This window comes from Podarcis muralis, chromosome 15 (genome assembly GCF_964188315.1).
Source record: "Podarcis muralis chromosome 15, rPodMur119.hap1.1, whole genome shotgun sequence".
In the NCBI taxonomy this organism is placed as follows: domain Eukaryota; kingdom Metazoa; phylum Chordata; class Lepidosauria; order Squamata; family Lacertidae; genus Podarcis; species Podarcis muralis.
Genome location: NC_135669.1, coordinates 41,584,304 through 41,601,526, shown reverse-complemented (window position 1 = coordinate 41,601,526; position 17,223 = coordinate 41,584,304). Strand labels below are relative to the sequence as shown.

General features: G+C 49.5%; 1 protein-coding gene across 1 annotated transcript in view; it reads left to right on the top strand.

Annotated features, from left to right (window-relative positions):
- Positions 1 to 17,223, top strand: part of DOC2B (double C2 domain beta) — a 124,742-nt gene that overhangs the window by 85,074 nt on the left and 22,445 nt on the right. The window contains exons 5-6 of the mRNA XM_028707577.2: positions 10,819 to 10,945; positions 14,360 to 14,517. Of these exons, the coding sequence (XP_028563410.2) occupies positions 10,819 to 10,945; positions 14,360 to 14,517 (285 nt within the window). The remainder of the gene's footprint in view (positions 1 to 10,818; positions 10,946 to 14,359; positions 14,518 to 17,223) is intronic.

Here is a 17,223-nt window from a genome sequence, read left to right as displayed (position 1 = left end):
TTCCAATGTTAAACTCTTATCAATACACAGACAGGCATTTTCCATTTCAATGTCAAGTAAATAATTATTACCCCGCCCCCTTGTCTCTCTCCTTACTTACATCCAGTCGAGGGAGTGGCCCTGCCTATCGGCTTTCTCCTAAGTGTTATAGAGCTCAACAGGCAGGAGGATGGGAACGAAACCAGAATGATTTGGCTCTGCCTGTGGTTGTCTCTGGCGCCACCTACTGTTGGACTCCCTTCCTTCTGCCCCATCACTCCCCATGTCCAGCAGCCACCACCGGTGGTATCTCTGGGGCTGTTTCAGACCAGCCAGGAGGCGTTGCAAGATTTTTCGTGGGCAGAGTGGCAACTGGGCAAACATACAGTTTAACACGGTCCTTTTCTGTCGCTATTTCAAAGAAAGATCTGAGAGGGAAGGAGGGCACTAAAATCAAGAAGACGAAGCACAACGAATCTCTCAAAAAGGATGCTGAATGGCTAAGTCTCACGTCTCTCTGTCATGGACCCGTTTTTAATGTGTGTGTTTTTAATCATCGGCCTTTTTTAAAAAAAAACAACCCTGCACACATCGCATCACAATGTTGCATCGATTTCCTATAATAAAATCCAGACGCGAACGTAATTGCTTTAGCATTCCCTCTCACGGGAGGCAGTGATGAGCACCGACTTGGGATGGCTTTACAAAGAGGAACAGACCAATTCACAGAGGAGGAGGCTATAATAATAATAATAATAATAATAATAATAATAATAATAATAATTTATTATTTATACCCCACCCGTCTGGCTGGGCTTCCCCAGCCACTCTGGGCGGCTTCGAAAAAAATATTAAAATACTGTAATACATCAAGCATTAAAAGCTTCCCTAAACAGGGCTGCCTTCAGATGTCTTCTAAAAGTCTGGGACATCTTTTAGTCTGGGACATCCCACAGGGCGGGCGCCACTACCGAAAAGGCCCTCTGCCTGGTTCCCTGTAGCTTTGTTTCTCGCAGTGAGGGAACCACCAGAAGGCCCTCGGCGCTGGACCTCAGCATCCAGGCAGAACAATGGGGGTGGAGACGCTCCTTCAGATATACTGGACCGAGCCCGTTTAGGGCTTTCAAGGTCAGCACCAACACTTTGAATTGTGCTCGGAAACGTACTGGGAACCAATGTAGGTCTATCAGTGACTACTTGCCATGATGGCAGCGCTCTGCCCCCACGGTGACGCAACAGAAACTCGTACAATTATGCGTGGCATGGAGAAAACAGAAAGAAAAAAGTTTTTCTCCCTCTCCTATAACACTAGACCTCCTGGGCAGCCAATGAAGCCGAAGGTTAGAGGATTTAAGACGGGGGGGGGGGGGGACTTCTGGGAAATGATATATAATGAGATGAAAAAGATGTTGAAATATACATTCTTTAAAAAACCAGAAGCATTTTTACTTGGTATTATAGGCCAAGACATTAATAGGCAAGATGTCAAACTGTTCTTATATGCAACAACAGCGGCAAGAGTACTGTTAGCCCAGAAATGGAAGCAAGAAGAAATTCCGACGAAAGAAGAATGGCAGACGGAATTAATGGACTGTGCAGAACTGGACAAAATGACAGGAAGGATTCGAAACCTGCGGGACCAGAGATTTACAGAAGATTGGAAGAAGTATATGAATTATTTGAAGAGCAACCGTAATCAACAAATTACGCTAGTAGGACTACAAGAAGTTTTGTAAGGAGAAATATACGAAGTGTTACAAAGTAGAAAAAGATAGAGATATTGGTTATGAGTTTGAAATGTAATAAGGAAGATAAGAAATGCGTACTAAGAGATTAGATTGGAAAATTTTCAGACAGGACTGATGGAAGTCAAAAAAATTGAATAAGGTGTAAAAGTATGTTTAATTACTGTTGAAAATGATATGTTAAAAAAACTAATAAAAATGTATATATATATATATATATGCAGGTTTTGGTGTCCTCGGGTGTCTTCCCGTGTAAAAGTTGGGGTGTCTAGGCGACGTTTCGACGAGGTCTCACTCGTCATCTTCAGGCTGGTGCTTTCGGCTTCTTGTTACTGGAACAGAGCAGGATCTCAGTGTTTGAGTTCCTATAAATACTGTTGAGGAGGTGTGGTGTATAGCCTCCAATGTTCTGGGCCGAGAGGAAGTTCCCAGGCTAGTGTGCCTTTTCTTCTTTTGTTCCTTAATTGCTTGAGGGATATCTTGAGTGATTTCTTGAGTGATATCCTGAGTACTACTTAGGTGGGTCATTAGGTGTGGATTAGTTGCTAAAGCCTTCATTGGAGGCTATACACCACACCTCCTCAACAGTATTTATAGGAACTCAAACACTGAGATCCTGCTCTGTTCCAGTAACAAGAAGCCGAAAGCACCAGCCTGAAGATGACGAGTGAGACCTCGTCGAAACGTCGCCTAGACACCCCAACTTTTACACGGGAAGACACCCGAGGACACCAAAACCTGCATTCCTGTACCCGTGAAAATCTACGAAAGCATATATATATATATATATATATATATATATATATATATATATATATTAAAAGGACGGGGGGGGGAGTGCAGTGCCTCCGTCCTTGAGAGCCTCGGGGGGGGGGGGAATAGAAGGGCTGGGGGGGGGCATTCTCATTCTGCCCTTGCTCTCGTCCTACACCACCCGCTACCCCCTTAGCCCAGTTTCTGTTGATAGCCATCGTTAGTTCCTCTTCAGAGGTAATTGACTTTGCGCCTTTAAGGATTATGAGTTTTAATTTCCCTGGGAAGTTGGAGGGAAATTTGGGGACAGATCTTGGAGGGAGGGGGAAGAGTTGCACTTCTCGGCTGCATCTCCCTGCATCTCAACACAAAGTCATCGCCTCACTTATCCATCAGGGCTGTTGCCAACCTGCCTGCAGAGGCCTAGGAAGGGGGGTGCGGTGTGGACGGGCCGCCCCGAGTGTAATCGCTGAGGGGAGTGACATTCAGTGCACCGCCTGCAACCCCCAAACCTACCCCGAGCCGTCAGGGGAAGGGGGGGAGCTGGGCCACTTTGCCAGCAGCCTTCCCCCTTCATTTTGATGGGCTGCTGGAGGAGGCAGGCAGGCAGGATGTGCTGGTCCCGAGGGCTAACCTTGCGGCAAGGTCCAAGTCCAGTCCGAGGTCGAGGGTGCGGTATGGAGGCTGTCCGTCAAAGCTGAAGCGGGGTCCAAGGCAGGGAGTCGAGTGAGGTCAGGAACTCTGGCAGAAGAGCAGGACAGGGTGCAGGCAGGAACAGGCTACCAACAACGTTGCTCCCGCAACCTGGGACTGGGGCTGGCTGGCTTTTATCTGCCCCAAGGTATCGGGCGGCCCCAGTCCACAGGTGACTCGCCTCTCCTGGCCTGGAGGCGAGCACTCCTCCTGCGGGAACTTAGTTCCCTCTGCCTCTCTGCCCTGAGCCTCTGCAGCTCAGGAGAGGCTGGAGGGTTACCGGACCCAGAGGCCACCTCAGCTTCCCCTGACGGGGCTGAGAGTGGAGCACCTGCAGGCAATGGGTCCTCCATCACCTCAGGAGCCAGAGCAGACTCAGCTGGTGCCTGCACCTGAGGATCCAGCACAGGTGAGGACCCTCCAGGCTCAAGCCCCAGCCCCGGCTCAGCTGGTTCTGGAGGCGGGGACTCCTGTGCAGGCTGGGATTCCTCAGGTTCAGCCTCCGAGTCCGAATCCCAGGCCATCACACAGGGAGAGGACGGGAAGGAGGCAGGCGAGCAAACAAGTGGGCAGTGGGGAGGGAAGGAGAGAAGCGAAAGTTCCCTCAACTCAGGACCCAAACCCTGGAATTCAGAGGAGGAGAGTGTCAGGAGTTCAGCCTACACTCGAGTAGGACCCTGGCAGAGACACATGCCCAACTGGCATATTCCCTCCCTCAATCGTTCGGGAGCTTCATGAGCTTTCTTCTGCCTGAACATCACAGCGACCGATGCCAACCGACACCGGCACACTTAGGGATCCGCAGAGTTTGCGCAGTTGCATAACAGACCTCAGCAACTCAGCATTTTGGCTAATCTACTTTATTTACATATAAACACACGCAGAGCACTGCAACGTGGCTCCCTCTCTTTCTAGCATCAGACAGCAAAGAGAAAAAGAATAAAGGATAATAGTCCCACTTCATGGAACACAGTAACACAAACATCCTGTCTCCGTCACTTCCCACTCTGTGGAGTCAAAACATTCACCGTCATGTGAAAGACAACAATCCCATGACTGCAATCCTGGAGCAGGAATTCTAACAGAGAGGTGGGGTGTGAGAACAAAGTTGGGGGGGGGAGTTTTCAGTGCTTATGCTCACAATGTTAAGTAGATAAACAAGAAAATAACACTTGCAGCTGTAAGTATCTTATTTTTTCCTTCTTTTAATGTGTGACAAAAAACTTCCGCACCAGTTACCACCTGACCTTGCTATGCCTCTGCCTGCCCCACACTTGGAGGGCCTTCTTAGAGGCATCTGACCAGCTGCAGTGGGAAACAGGGTCCTGAACTAGGTGGTCCTTTGGCCTGGGCAAGATGCGCTCTTTTTCAGCTGCTGAGGGACATTCAGTGGTGCAGCAGGTAGTCTGGAGTTCATGGTCTCACACGCTTTCGGGGACTGGACAAGCAAACTGGCACTCTTGTGAGTGGGTTGCCCCTGCAAGGTTTGTTTGTGTTGTATCTGTGTGTCCTTGGAGATGGAGTTGCTGCTAGCTCATTGTCCACCCAACATACTCTCAGGTGCCTCCCCAGGAAGTGGCCCCTTTCTGACAGGAAGTGATGTTGCTGGCTGTACTTCAGGATGTCCCTGACTGACTGAGCCCCAGGGACACAAGACCTCTCTGTCCATTTGACTGGGCATCCCGGGATCCAGCACCTGACTCCCTTGATCACTGGGCCCCTCCTCCAGCTCAGACATGGCCCCTGGTCTCACCTCCCCCTTAGCACTCAGAGTCATCAAGCTCCAACTCCTTGATCTTCTCTCCATCTTTACGAGGAACGGTTGAGGGAGTTGGGTTTGTTCAGCCTGGAGAAGAGAAGACATGGTAGCCACCTTCAGATATCTGAAGGGTGGTCACGTGGAAGATGGAGCAAGCTTGTTTTCTGCTGCTCTGGAGGGGAGGACCCAAACCAATGGATCCGAAAGGAGACCCAACGAGAAGAAGACTCCATCACCTTCCAAGAATCTTTGATTCCCTTGTTCCTCCTCAGGATCTGACCACCCCCTCCACCGCATCTCCACAAGGCTCATGCCAACTTTACGCATGTAGCCTCAATGGTCAAGCAAGCATGTTTCCTGTGGGCTGTGGGGTAGTGTCCCCTGCCCCCACTACACTAACACACCTGTGCACCTCAGAGTCACCAACATGCCGCAGATGGGTTCTGAAGCTAAAAACCCAATTTTAAGTCCTGGAGATAAGGGAGGACTTGGGGACGGGGAAGGTTCACACTGCCAGCCTTGCTTTTGATGGTGAGGGGAGAACCCCACTTGAAACTGTCTCCAATTCTAGAGATTTAGACTGCCCTTTTTTATTATTATCTTGCTTTTCCCCCCACTGCAGAAGCTAGCACCCTCCTTCCCGCATTGGCGATAAACATTATAGAAACCCAGGGCAGATGAGAACACTCGAAGAGATAAAGAAAAACCCATTTCCCGCTCCTTTTGTTCAAGTTACTGCTGTTTTTTTATTATCATCCCATGTCTTCACTTCCTTTTATATTAGCCTCCTACCGCCGCCCCTCTCCTGTTTTAAAAAGGTCTTGCGGGTGGCTCTTCCATCCTGCTCTCATCCCCCCAACTTCAGGTACGTCCCACCTGGAGGTAAGTGGGAGTCCTTCTCCCTTAAGGGGTGGGCATTGGGATGTCAGAGGACTCTGGAGAAAAATGCTAAGAGGTCCAGAAATTAAAAAAACCCTCTGTAAAAGAGAATTAAAAGCACGCAAACACCCCTTCGTTGTCTTCAGAGAATGGGCCCAGGCAATGGAGGTGGATGGGAGGTAGGTGGCGTGCTCAAACTGCGCATAAAATAAAATGAAATCTGTTAGCTTCCTGCAGAAGACGCAGGGCAACCCATGCACCCCTGTGCACACAGGTTGGAGGGAGTCTAGGAGCATGCCTTGCGGAGGGAATGATCCTTTGGGGGATGAGTCCCCATCTGAGAACTGATGAGTGGAGTCTCCTTCTTTGGAGGTCTTTAAGCAGAGGCTTGACAACCATATGTCAGGAGTGCTCTGATGGTGTTTCCTGCTTGGCAGGGGGTTGGACTCGATGGCCCTTGTGGTCTATTCCAACTCTATGATTCTATGAGTGTCTTCCCTTTGGGAAAATAGGTAAAGGTAAAGGGACCCCTGCCCGTCAGGTCCAGTCGTGGACAACTCTGGGGTTGTGGCGCTCATCTCGCTTTATTGTACAGCTTCCGGGTCATGTGGCCAGCATGACTGAGCCGCTTCTGGCAAACCAGAGCAGCGCACGGAAATGCCGTTTACTTTCCCGCCAGAGTGGTACCTATTTATCTACTTGCACTTTGATGTGCTTTCGAACTGCTAGGTTGGCAGGATCAGGGAGCGAGCAACGGGAGCTCACCCCATCACGGGGATTCGAACCGCCAACCTTCCGATCGGCAAGTCCTAGGCTCTGTGGTTTAACCCACAGCGCCATAGCCGGCAGCAATTTCAGAGTTGGGAGCCCATGCCGTGATCTGTCATGGTAAGAGGGAGGCCTCTGGATGAAGCGAGCCGGAGCCTATCCACAGGGTGTAGAGGACTTACTTACCAAGAGCATCGCGCAGTTCCACTGACCCATTTTGGAGACGTACATTGGGATCTCAGATTTGTCGAAGGGTCTGGATCTGAACGAGCAGAAGAGGCAGGTCCCCCCAGTCGGGAGTGGGGGAACTCATACCCCAGGGACTCTCCCTATGGCCACCTATATAAGTTGTGTGTCTTTGTTTCCTAAATTGATCCTTTTACTGGGTTTGTATATATTTTATGCATTGTGAGTTGCTGCTATTTTTATCGATTATACTTTAGTAATTATCTACTGCAATTGTTAAGAGTGAATTTCTGTTTAATTGTCATTTGCTGCTATTTAATTTCACTGTGCCGCTATTATATTCTACCGGCCGATTGGATGTTACTTTATTAATTGATAAAAGTTGTTTGTTGCAAAGTTATGTTTTTATGGTGACTTTTTGTGTTGGATCAGATTGTTTATATAAGGTGTGTGGTCTTTGTTGTTTCTTCAGCTTGTAAGCCGCCTTGCGTGCAGTAATATAGAAAGGCAATATACAAATTAAAAGGGAAAGGAAAGGAGGAAGATGGAGGGGAAGAAGCTGTCAGGCAGAGCCGCCCCTGGGCTGGGTGTAAGTGAGAAGTGCAAGCAGGTAGAGGCTGGCTGAGGGCAGACAGAGGTCTATGGGGCAGCACCCGGTTTGCCCTAGAGGACCAGCCACTATTGACCTGAGTACACAGGCTGGGCCATGAAGCACACACAGGCCTCCCACAGCCCTCCATTGTTGCCTGGCCCTCTGCACCTGCCACCTGAGGCAGCAGCCGGTTTGTTCTGCCCAACGACAGAGCCGGGCCCCGTGCAAGGGAGAACCTCTCCATCTCCATCTCCTGGTCCAAACTAAATAAAAAGTCAATTACGCAGCGAGTGCTTCACCTCCTGATTTAATAAATGCTTTCCCAGGCAGGGTACAATGCCGCTCCAATATCCAGAGTGGTTCTTTCCCCTCTGCAAATGGCTTCTCTCTCACATCCACGCCTGCAAACTTTTTGTAATTTTTATAAGAGGTCTCCCCGCTTTCGTATTGAGTCATTCAGGTTCTCCAATAAGCCCCATTTCAGCAGGTATTATGTGTGTGTGTCCCCTTGTGAAATTCAGATTGGCCCTGGTGGCTGGCTACTATCTTTGTTGTTGTTGTTGAGTCGTTTAGTCGTGTCCGCCTCTTCGTGACCCCCTGGACCAGAGCACGCCAGGCACTCCTGTCTTCCACTGCCTCCCGCAGTTTGGTCAAACTCATGCTGGTAGCTTCGAGAACACTGTCCCACCATCTCGTCCTCTGTCGTTCCCTTCTCCTTGTGCCCTCCATCTTCCCCAACATCAGGGCCTTTTCCAGGGAGTCTTCTCTTCTCATGAGGTGGCCAAAGTACTGGAGCCTCAGCTTCACGATCTGTCCTTCCAATGAGCACTCCGGGCTGAATTTCCTTCAGAATGGAGAGGTTTGGTCTTCTTGCAGTCCATGGGTCTCTCCAGAGTCTCCTCCAGCACCATAACTCAAGAGCATCAATTCTTCGGCGATCAGCCTTCTTTATGGTCCAGTTCTCACTTCCATACTGGGAAAACCATAGCTTTAACTATACGGACCTTTGTTGGCAAGGTGATGTCTCTGCTGGCTACTATCTTATTCCTTTTCAATTGCTTCTCCTGTCTGTCTGTCTGTCTGTCTGTCTGTCTGTCTGTCTGTCCGTCTGTCTTTTCCCCCTGGCTCCTTAGCACCAGCTAATAAGAGAGCTTTTGTGAATCTGCTTCGGCTTTGTGGGAGAGGATGATAAAGAGCTTTGCGGAGAAATACTTGCCATAGACAGAGGGCCAAGTGGTCTTTAAGAGGTGCCTGCAGAATTAGCCAGGCTCAGTTTGTTTGACTTACGCATTGAGGGCTCGCCTGCCCACTTACGACCCACGTGAAAAGCTTTGTCTCCAGGTGGTAAATTTGGAAAGGTAGAGAATGTTCTCACAGTTACGGCAGGGTGCCGGGCCTTTGGTCTGACCCAGCAGGATCCGTTTGTTCCCATGTTTATTTATAGTGGGGGTTTTCCCCACAACTACCTTGTGAGGCTGGCAGGTTCCACAGCTATGTGGCCATTTGCCCAACTCCCTGTTACTTTGCACACATGCTCACAAGGTCTTTCGTCTTCCAAGACTTCCCCGGGAAACAAGGCCAGTCACTGTCCAACTTCCAGGAAAATAAACCCGCCGTTCACCACAGGGTTCGGTGTAACACTGAATCATCTCTCATTAGTGCTGAGCTTTGTGGCCCAAGACTCGGCGCATTGAGTTGGCGAGGGGGGGGGCAGGCCGGGAAATAACATTATGCCATGGTGATTAAAATAAATTCTGACAGCCTCCCTCATCCAAACGATCCCCCCAGCGCGGAGAGAAGCCCTTTCATCTCCGTCTGCGAAAGGGACTCAATGGGCGATGCTCTCCCTCTTTTCTCACCACCCACACGGCTGTCGCCAATTTGAGACAACCAAGAGAAAGGGGCAGCTGGGCCCAAACGTTGCCAGCTGCCGGAGAGACATTCTTGGTCCTGGTTTGACAATTGCAAAGGCTCATCCCCCCTTCTTTCTGCTGCTAAGAGCTTTCCAATGCGTTGGAAACTTCTGGAAGTTGTTCGATGCACTTAGATATTATTATTTTTTAAGGAAAAAAATGTTTCAGCAACTGCTTGTGATTTATTTGGTGTGGGGAACCGCAAGCTCTGGGGCTAAATCCAGGCCTTTTTATCTAACCTGTGGGGCTCTCCCCAGGCCACACACCCTCCCAGGCCACACACACCCTCCCAGGCCACACCCCCTCTCCCCAGGCCACACCCCTCGCTGGCCATGCTTTGCACCTTCCTGGGGTGTTTTTGCCTGGCTAGAAATACCGTATGTCCTTGAACACTGGTAACGCCTCTTACCTGCCTGGATGGTTGATACGAAAATGTGTGTGTGTGTGTGTGTGTGTGTGTGTGTGTGTGTGTGTAGAACGATAAAATAGACATTCATTGCTTTACTCACTTTGCTCTTGGCCCCTCCCACCATTGGCACGCGGCCCTCGGAAAGTCACTGGGAAGGAAACACGGCTCTCGGGGTGCAAAAGGGTCCCTACCTCTGCCATCTCTTCTTGTTGTGAGCATTTATTTATGTATTATTACCTTTCCCCCCTTCCAACAGGCCATAGCAGGTCCCGCGGTCAAGAAGGCTGTTTCTGCACATGCCGTAGAGGGAAGTGAGTGGCAGATGATGATGATGATGATGATAATAATAATAATAATCATAATCATAATCATAATAATCATAATAATAATATTTGTATCCCGCCCATCTGGCTGGGTTTCCCCAGCCACTCTGGGCGGCTTCCAACAAAGATTAAAAATACATTAAAATGTCACACATTAAAAACTTCCCTAAACTTCCCTGAGCCTTCAGATGGGGCTCATCCACCTGGGAAGGGAGCCCATCTAGGGGAAGGAAAACTCTGACCCTAAACCAGGGGTAAGCAAACTGTTTCAGCAGGGGGCTGGTCCACTGTCCCTCAGACCTTGTGGGGGGCTGGACTATGTTTTGAAAGAAATAAAAAAGAACGAATTCCTATGCCCCATAAATAACCCAGAGATGCATTTTAAATAAAAGCACACATTCTACTTATGTAAAAACACGCTGATTACCAGAAGGAATTTAGAAGGTGAGTGGGCCGGATCTGGCCCCTGGGCCTTAGTTTACCTACCCTTGTCCTAAACCCTGTGGGATATCTTTGGGAGAAGAAAAGGCTAAGGAATAATCCCTACACAAATCCAGAGTGGAGTCCCGAAGGCAGTTGGATGGCGCCATATATTCCTCCTTCCAGCAATTCCTGCAGCCAGACATCTTGCTCTGCTTTCCTTTGAACCCCATCAGTGAGGCCGAGACGAGGGTCTTGTATTCTGGGCAAATGGGGTTGTGCTGCAATGGCCCCCCCTGCCTCAGGGGAGAACCAGCCCCACTGCAACACTTCCCTGGCTGGCTAAACCATTCCGCCTGCCCATTCACCTTTCTGCTCTTTCCCTGTTGTCTCTTTCAGAATCTCTGTTTGCGACGAGGACAAATTCCGCCACAACGAGTTCATCGGAGAAACGAGGATCCCTTTGAAGAAACTAAAGCCCAACCAGACCAAGAAGTTCTACATCTGCCTGGAGAAGCAATTGCCGGTGAGTGAGTTTAGGAAAGCACGTTGCTAGTAGCTGGTGGTAACGCGACATAGGCTATCTGCAGCCAGGTAAAGCTATCTACCCGTATTTTTCGCTCTATAAGATGCACCAGACCACAAGACGCACCTAGTTTTTGGAGGAGGAAAACAAGAAAAAAAATATTCTGAATCCTAGAAGCCAGAACAGCAAGAGGGATCGCTGTGCAGCGAAAGCAGCAATCCCTCTTGCTGTTCTGGCTTCTGGGATAGCTGCGCAGCCTGCATTCGCTCCATAAGATGCACACACAGACATTTCCCCTTACTTTTTAGGAGGGAAAAAGTGAGTCTTATAGAGCAAAAAATATGGTATATTGTAAATTGGGCATTAGTAAAGCACAGCACTGTTAGCAACATAGCTGTCAACGTTTCTCTTTTCTTGCGAGGAATCCTATTCGGAATAAGGGAATTTCCCTTTAAAAAGGGAAAACGTTGACAGCTGTGGTTAGCAAGATGGTAAATCATTGGGTTTATATGCTGTAAATAGCTCAGGCTGTAGTGCTGATAACAAATCCCCATGAACACAGTGAGGCTTACTTAAGAGTAAACATGCATATGGCTCAGCGGCACAGGATTTTGTGATGGCACATCCAGCACTGACAGGCTGAAGACCTACAATCCTAGATCAAACTATTACAGAATCTTAGTTCATCTGAAACTCTGAAGAGCCACCACATCCATGTAGACCATAGTAAGCTGGACGGACCAATGGTCAGTGAAAGACAATTTCCTATCAGCCCTTAATTCAGAATCACGGGGGCTAGAATCTTGCTCTGTGTTTAGAAGGGAAAAGCCAGATGTTCCAGATGTTCTGCACACAGCCCAAGCAATTCACAGCTTTGCCTTACCCCACACCCTACCCCTTTCTTTCTGCAAAAAAAAATTACCCATTGCCAAGTTAGGCCCTGTCAACCCAAATTCCGATGGAAGCCTCTCTCTGAGAGGAAAGAAAACCCTACTGAGAAAGGAAAGAGAGAGACGAGGTTTGCAAGCTGCTCATCAACCGCTGATGAGCAATTCCGGGAAAGAGAGGAACATGTGAGAGGGAAAAGTGTTCTCCTCCCCTGGGAAGAGCAGGCGGGCAGCCTGGCTTGATCTAAGGAGTAACAAGATTGTCGTTTGCTTGAAACCAGGCTGACAGCCAGCAGGTTGCTGTGGGCAGGAGGAAATGTATATGTGCCCTGCGAACCGAGGGAGCAAGCATGTCTATGCACAAATTGAAGATTTTCTTTCCCAACCATCCTGGCGGAGGCCCCGTGTTTTCCAAAGGAGGTTTGAAACAGGCAGAAATCCAACAGGTGCTGCTTCCCGCTCACTCCCTCGCATCCCACGGTGACTGCTGTGCTGCGGTGGAAGCTGGACCGGTTGAATTTCCTGCTGCTCATCCAGGAGTCAAATGCACAATGTTTTCATTATGTTGTGATCTCTCTTTGGAGAGGTAAAACTCTGAAATGTTCCTTGTAAACATAAAAAAAAAAAAATGACAGAGAGGAAGGTCTCTCTTGACATCTTCTGTAATTCCGGGGTGTCCCGGGGAAATCGGGACTCTTGAAGGATCTGAAAACACTCCAGGAGGATGCTGAGCAGAGCCAGGGAGGGGAATAGCCAAGGGAGAGTTTGGAGAGCCAGGCAGAAAGGCCCGGAGGGCCACATCTGGCTCTTAGGCCAGCAGTTCCCCAGCCCTCATAAAGTCCCAGCTGGATCCCAGATGTGCTGCTGTGTCAAGGGCTTTGCTTGAATGTGGGCAGTCTAGGACTGTGCCTCAGTGCCCCCTTCAGGCTCTAAATGGAACAGAGGATGTGTGCTATGTGGCAGGCAAGATGAAGAGGCTCACTGATAGTCCAGGATGAAGCTCCCTGATTGGCCAGAACGGGCAAGATGCTGAAGCTCCCTGATTGGCCAGAACGGGCAAGTTGCTGAAGCTCCCTGATTGGCCAGAACGGGCAAGATGCTGAAGCTTCCTGATTGGACGGCTGCTGAGGTTTCCTTCTCCCTTCCATTTCCCTATATATTTGCAATCAGATCTTTTTATAATTGGAGGCCCGAAAGGTTGTTTTCTCAGCAGCAGCGCTGAGGAACCCTGTCCAAAAGAGGTGAAAAAATTGAAGGGGCGGTGCAGAGAGGGTACAAATGTCTCCAGGCTGTCAAGGAAGGCCTGGCCTCAGCCGATCCCGTGCGGTTCGCCTCTTCCAGTTCAGCGGCGGGCAGGCGAGGGATCCTGATTGGATCTGACACTCCCTTAAACATTCAATCGGCTGTTATTTGTGCTGCTTTTAATCCTGACTCTCCATTGACAGTAATGAGTGCATCGTAATCCCGGCGAACAAATGAATGGTGTCAGGCTGGCTGCTCAGCAATTTATTGTCCTAAGAGTTGGAGAGACAGGATGAAGGGGGAGGGCGAAATTCAGATTTTCCAATGACTGTATGGGTGACCAGGAAGTGTGTGGCCAGGAACTTCGAACCTCTTCCAAAAGAATAAGGGGGTGCCTTAGTAGGGTACGAATATTCCTGTGGCTAAATTGGTTTTAAAAAAGATCTGGCCTCCTGATGGTTTGATTTGTACTTCTTTATTAAATAGATCCTTCCCAACCGACCCCTTGATGGAACTGTAGTACACGTAGCAAATAGGGAGCAGGCTCAAAAAAATGCTGTGCTGCACACCAGCCACTAGAGGGAGACACAGCACAGAAGGTCACATGGGGAGATTCCCCAGACCCCATCCGCACTAGAGATTTAAAGCAGTATCATACCACTTTAAACAATCATAGCTTCTCCCCAAGCGCCCTGGGAACTGCAGTTTACTCAGCAGGGCCTCTGAAACAGATCTCAAGGCCCTGATGGACATTCGTATAGAGGGGTGGTCCTTCAAGTAACCTGGTCCCAATCCACTCATTTTTAAGGCTATATAAAGGTCACTAGCAGCACTTCAAACTGGGCCCATAACCTATTGCAACTGGTGCAAAGTTTGTATGTCAACTGCTGGGCACCAGCCAGTAACTGGGTGGTGTTGTCAAAACAACAAAAAAATCCTTCCAGTAGCACCTTAAAGACCAACTAAGTTAGTTCTTGGTATGAGCTTTCATGTGCATGCACACTTCTTCAGATACACATGGGTGTTGTTGTTTTGTACCGGTGTCCAAACCCTCTTTAGACAGCTTATTTACTGAAAGGGTTTTTATCCTGTTCTTCAGCCAAAAAAGGCTCCCAGAACAACTAACAGACCACTCAAGAAAAGAGGGAGAAGTCCATCTCCTCAATTTACAGCCTACAAAAGGCACGGCACAAAAGGAAAACGTATCGGGAGGGAGGAGGAAATAAGTGTGTTTGGGTAAGAGGAAAATAGGAACTGAGTGGAATTGGTTTTATTCTTGTTGCAGATAGACAAAACAGAAGACAAGTCCCTGGAGGAGCGTGGCCGGATCCTTATTTCCCTCAAATACAGCTCCCAAAAGCAAGGCCTGCTAGTGGGCATCATCCGCTGCGCCCATTTGGCTGCCATGGATGCCAACGGCTACTCAGACCCCTACGTGAAAACGTGAGTAGCCTGCGTGCGAGTTTGGAGTGGTCAAAGACCTCTAGTGCGGGGGGGTGGAGTAGATGACCCTTTGGGTCCCTTACAGCTCTACGAACGTTCAATCTGTGGGCATCATTAGGCGTTCCAGTCCTCCCCACATTAACATGAATGGTATTTTGTTGCGGGGCAATGGCGTCATCTAGGCGAGACTTTAGGGGAGACACACACCCCATGTGCTGGTCCCGGGGGCTACCGAGAGGCGAGGTCCGAGTCCAGTCCGAGGTTGAGGGTGCGGTATGGAGGCTGTCCGTCAAAGCTGTAGCTGGGTCCAAGGCAGGGAGTCAGGTGAGGTCAGGAACTCTGGCAGAAGAGCAGGACAGGGTTCAGGCAGGAACAGGCTACCAACAACGTTGCTCCCGCAACCTGGGACTGGGGCTGACTGGCTTTTATCTGCCCCGAGGCATAGGGCAGCCTCGATCCACAGGTGATTCTCCTCTCCTGGCCTGGAGACAAGCACTCCTCCTGCGGGAACTTAGTTCCCTCCGCCTCTCTGCCCTGAGCCTCTGCAGCTCAGGAGAGGCTGGAGGGTTACCGGACCCAGAGGCAACTTCCTCTTCCCCTGACGGGCTGAGAGTGGAGCACCTGCAGGCAATGGGTCCTCCATCCCCTCAGGAGCCGGAGCAGACTCAGCTGGTGCCTGCACCTGAGGACCCAGCACAGGTGAAGACCCTTCAGGCTCAGGCCCCAGCCCCGGCTCAGCTGGTTCTGGAGGCGGGGACTCCTGTGCAGGCTGGGATTCCTCAGGTTCAGCCTCCGAGTCCGAATCCCAGGCCATCACACCCCAACAGCAAGATCTCCCAGCTCAGCAGAAGGTGGATCCTGGTGCCTTTGGGCAAATGAGGTATTGATCCACCAACCTCACTGAGCCTTCAGCCAGCCCAACCTGCTTGCAAGTCCAAGCGACTGCCCTGCCTGTTAGTTTCCTCCTCCTTATATTCTCATTGTCACCCCTTGGAGAGCTCAGCAGGGAGGAGGATGGTGGCAAGACTAGAAGGAGCCTTTCACTGGCTCTGCAGTGCCCCCTGCTGTTGGGCTCCCTGCCTTCCAGCCTATCACTCCCAACGGGGAATAAACTAGAACCAGATGGCTCTGCCTGTCTGGCGCCACCTTCTGTTGGTTTCAGGAAATGCAGTCTATTAATAAACGAATACATACAGCCATTAGCCACACAGGCACACATACCCGGTGTGCCTATTTTTGTGTGTTGAGAACCTGGCTTAAGTTATCCCATTGGTGGAGAAATGATTAGCTTCCTCAGAGCTGCAAACACACACTGCGTGAAATCCCCAAGCTCATTGTTATTCCGTTCCAGGCTCCAGCTGTTACCCGGGACCCGTGATGATGATGTTTCGATATGAATTTCTTGGAGGTTAAAAAAAACACAACCATCCTCATTGAATAGATATTGCAAATGTTTACATGCAGGAAATCACATTAGGCTGTGTTCCTTCAGGTCACATGGCACACTATTAAGTGGTGGTGGAAAAGGAATTGTGATCATTGTTGCTGCTGCTGCTGTTATTATTATCATTACATTTATATCCCATCTTTCCTCCAAGGACCTCGAGGTGGGAGATGCAGGTCTCCCCGTACCCCATTTTATCTTCACAACAACCCTGTGAGGTAGGGTAAGCTGGCCCAAAATGATCTGGTCGGCTTCATGGTTGAGGGGAACCTAAGTCTCTCTGGTACCAGCCTGGCAGGTTTGCATTGCAGGCCTACCTAATTCACGGGACGCGGGTGGCGCTGTGGGTTAAACCACAGAGCCTAGGACTTGCTGATCAGAAGGTCGGCGGTTCAAATCCCCGCGACGGGGTGAGCTCCCATTGTTCGGTCCCAGCTCCTGCCAACCTAGCAGTTCGAAAGCACGTCAAAGTGCAAGTAGATAAATAGGTACCGCTCTGGCGGGAAGGTAAACGGCGTTTCCGTGCACTGCTCTGGTTCACCAGAAGTGGCTTATTCATGCTGGCCACATGACCCGGAAGCTGTACACCGGCTCCCTCGGCCAGTAAAGTGAGATGAGTGCCGCAACCCCAGAGTCGGCCACGACTGGACCTAATGGTCAGGGGTCCCTTTACCTTTACATAATTCACACTTCTTCCTCCCCTCCCAAAAATAAATAAATACATAAACTGAAACACGACTATTATTCAAAATTCACACCTCTCTGGATTTCACGAGTTTGCCAACTAAACAATACGTACAAACATCCTTGTATTAGAACAGCGTTCTTCAACATTGTGTCCCCAGGCGTTGTTGAAATCTAACTCCCATCATCATTGACCATTGGCTAAGTTGGCTGTGGATGATGGGAACTTTAGTCCAACTGCACCTGGGAACCCAAAGTTTAAGAACACCGTTTTAGGGGGAAATGGGCATAAAGAGGCATGTGTAAGCGAAAGCAACATATAAAATGCATTATATTGGGGAAAACTGCTTGCAGGGGTGTGTAGAGAAATTTGCACTAAAATGCTGACAAATTGTCATGAGTACTTTTTTTTACAAATGCAGACTGCTGCGGGGATGTGGAGAAGAGAAATTCAGATCGGGGAAGATGGGAAACCAAAATTGATAGGTTAAAGCATCCCTTTGTGCCAATTATTGATTTCCTTCCACATGTGCATCTCAAGGAGATGTTCATGAAAATATCCACAGATATCTCAGCAC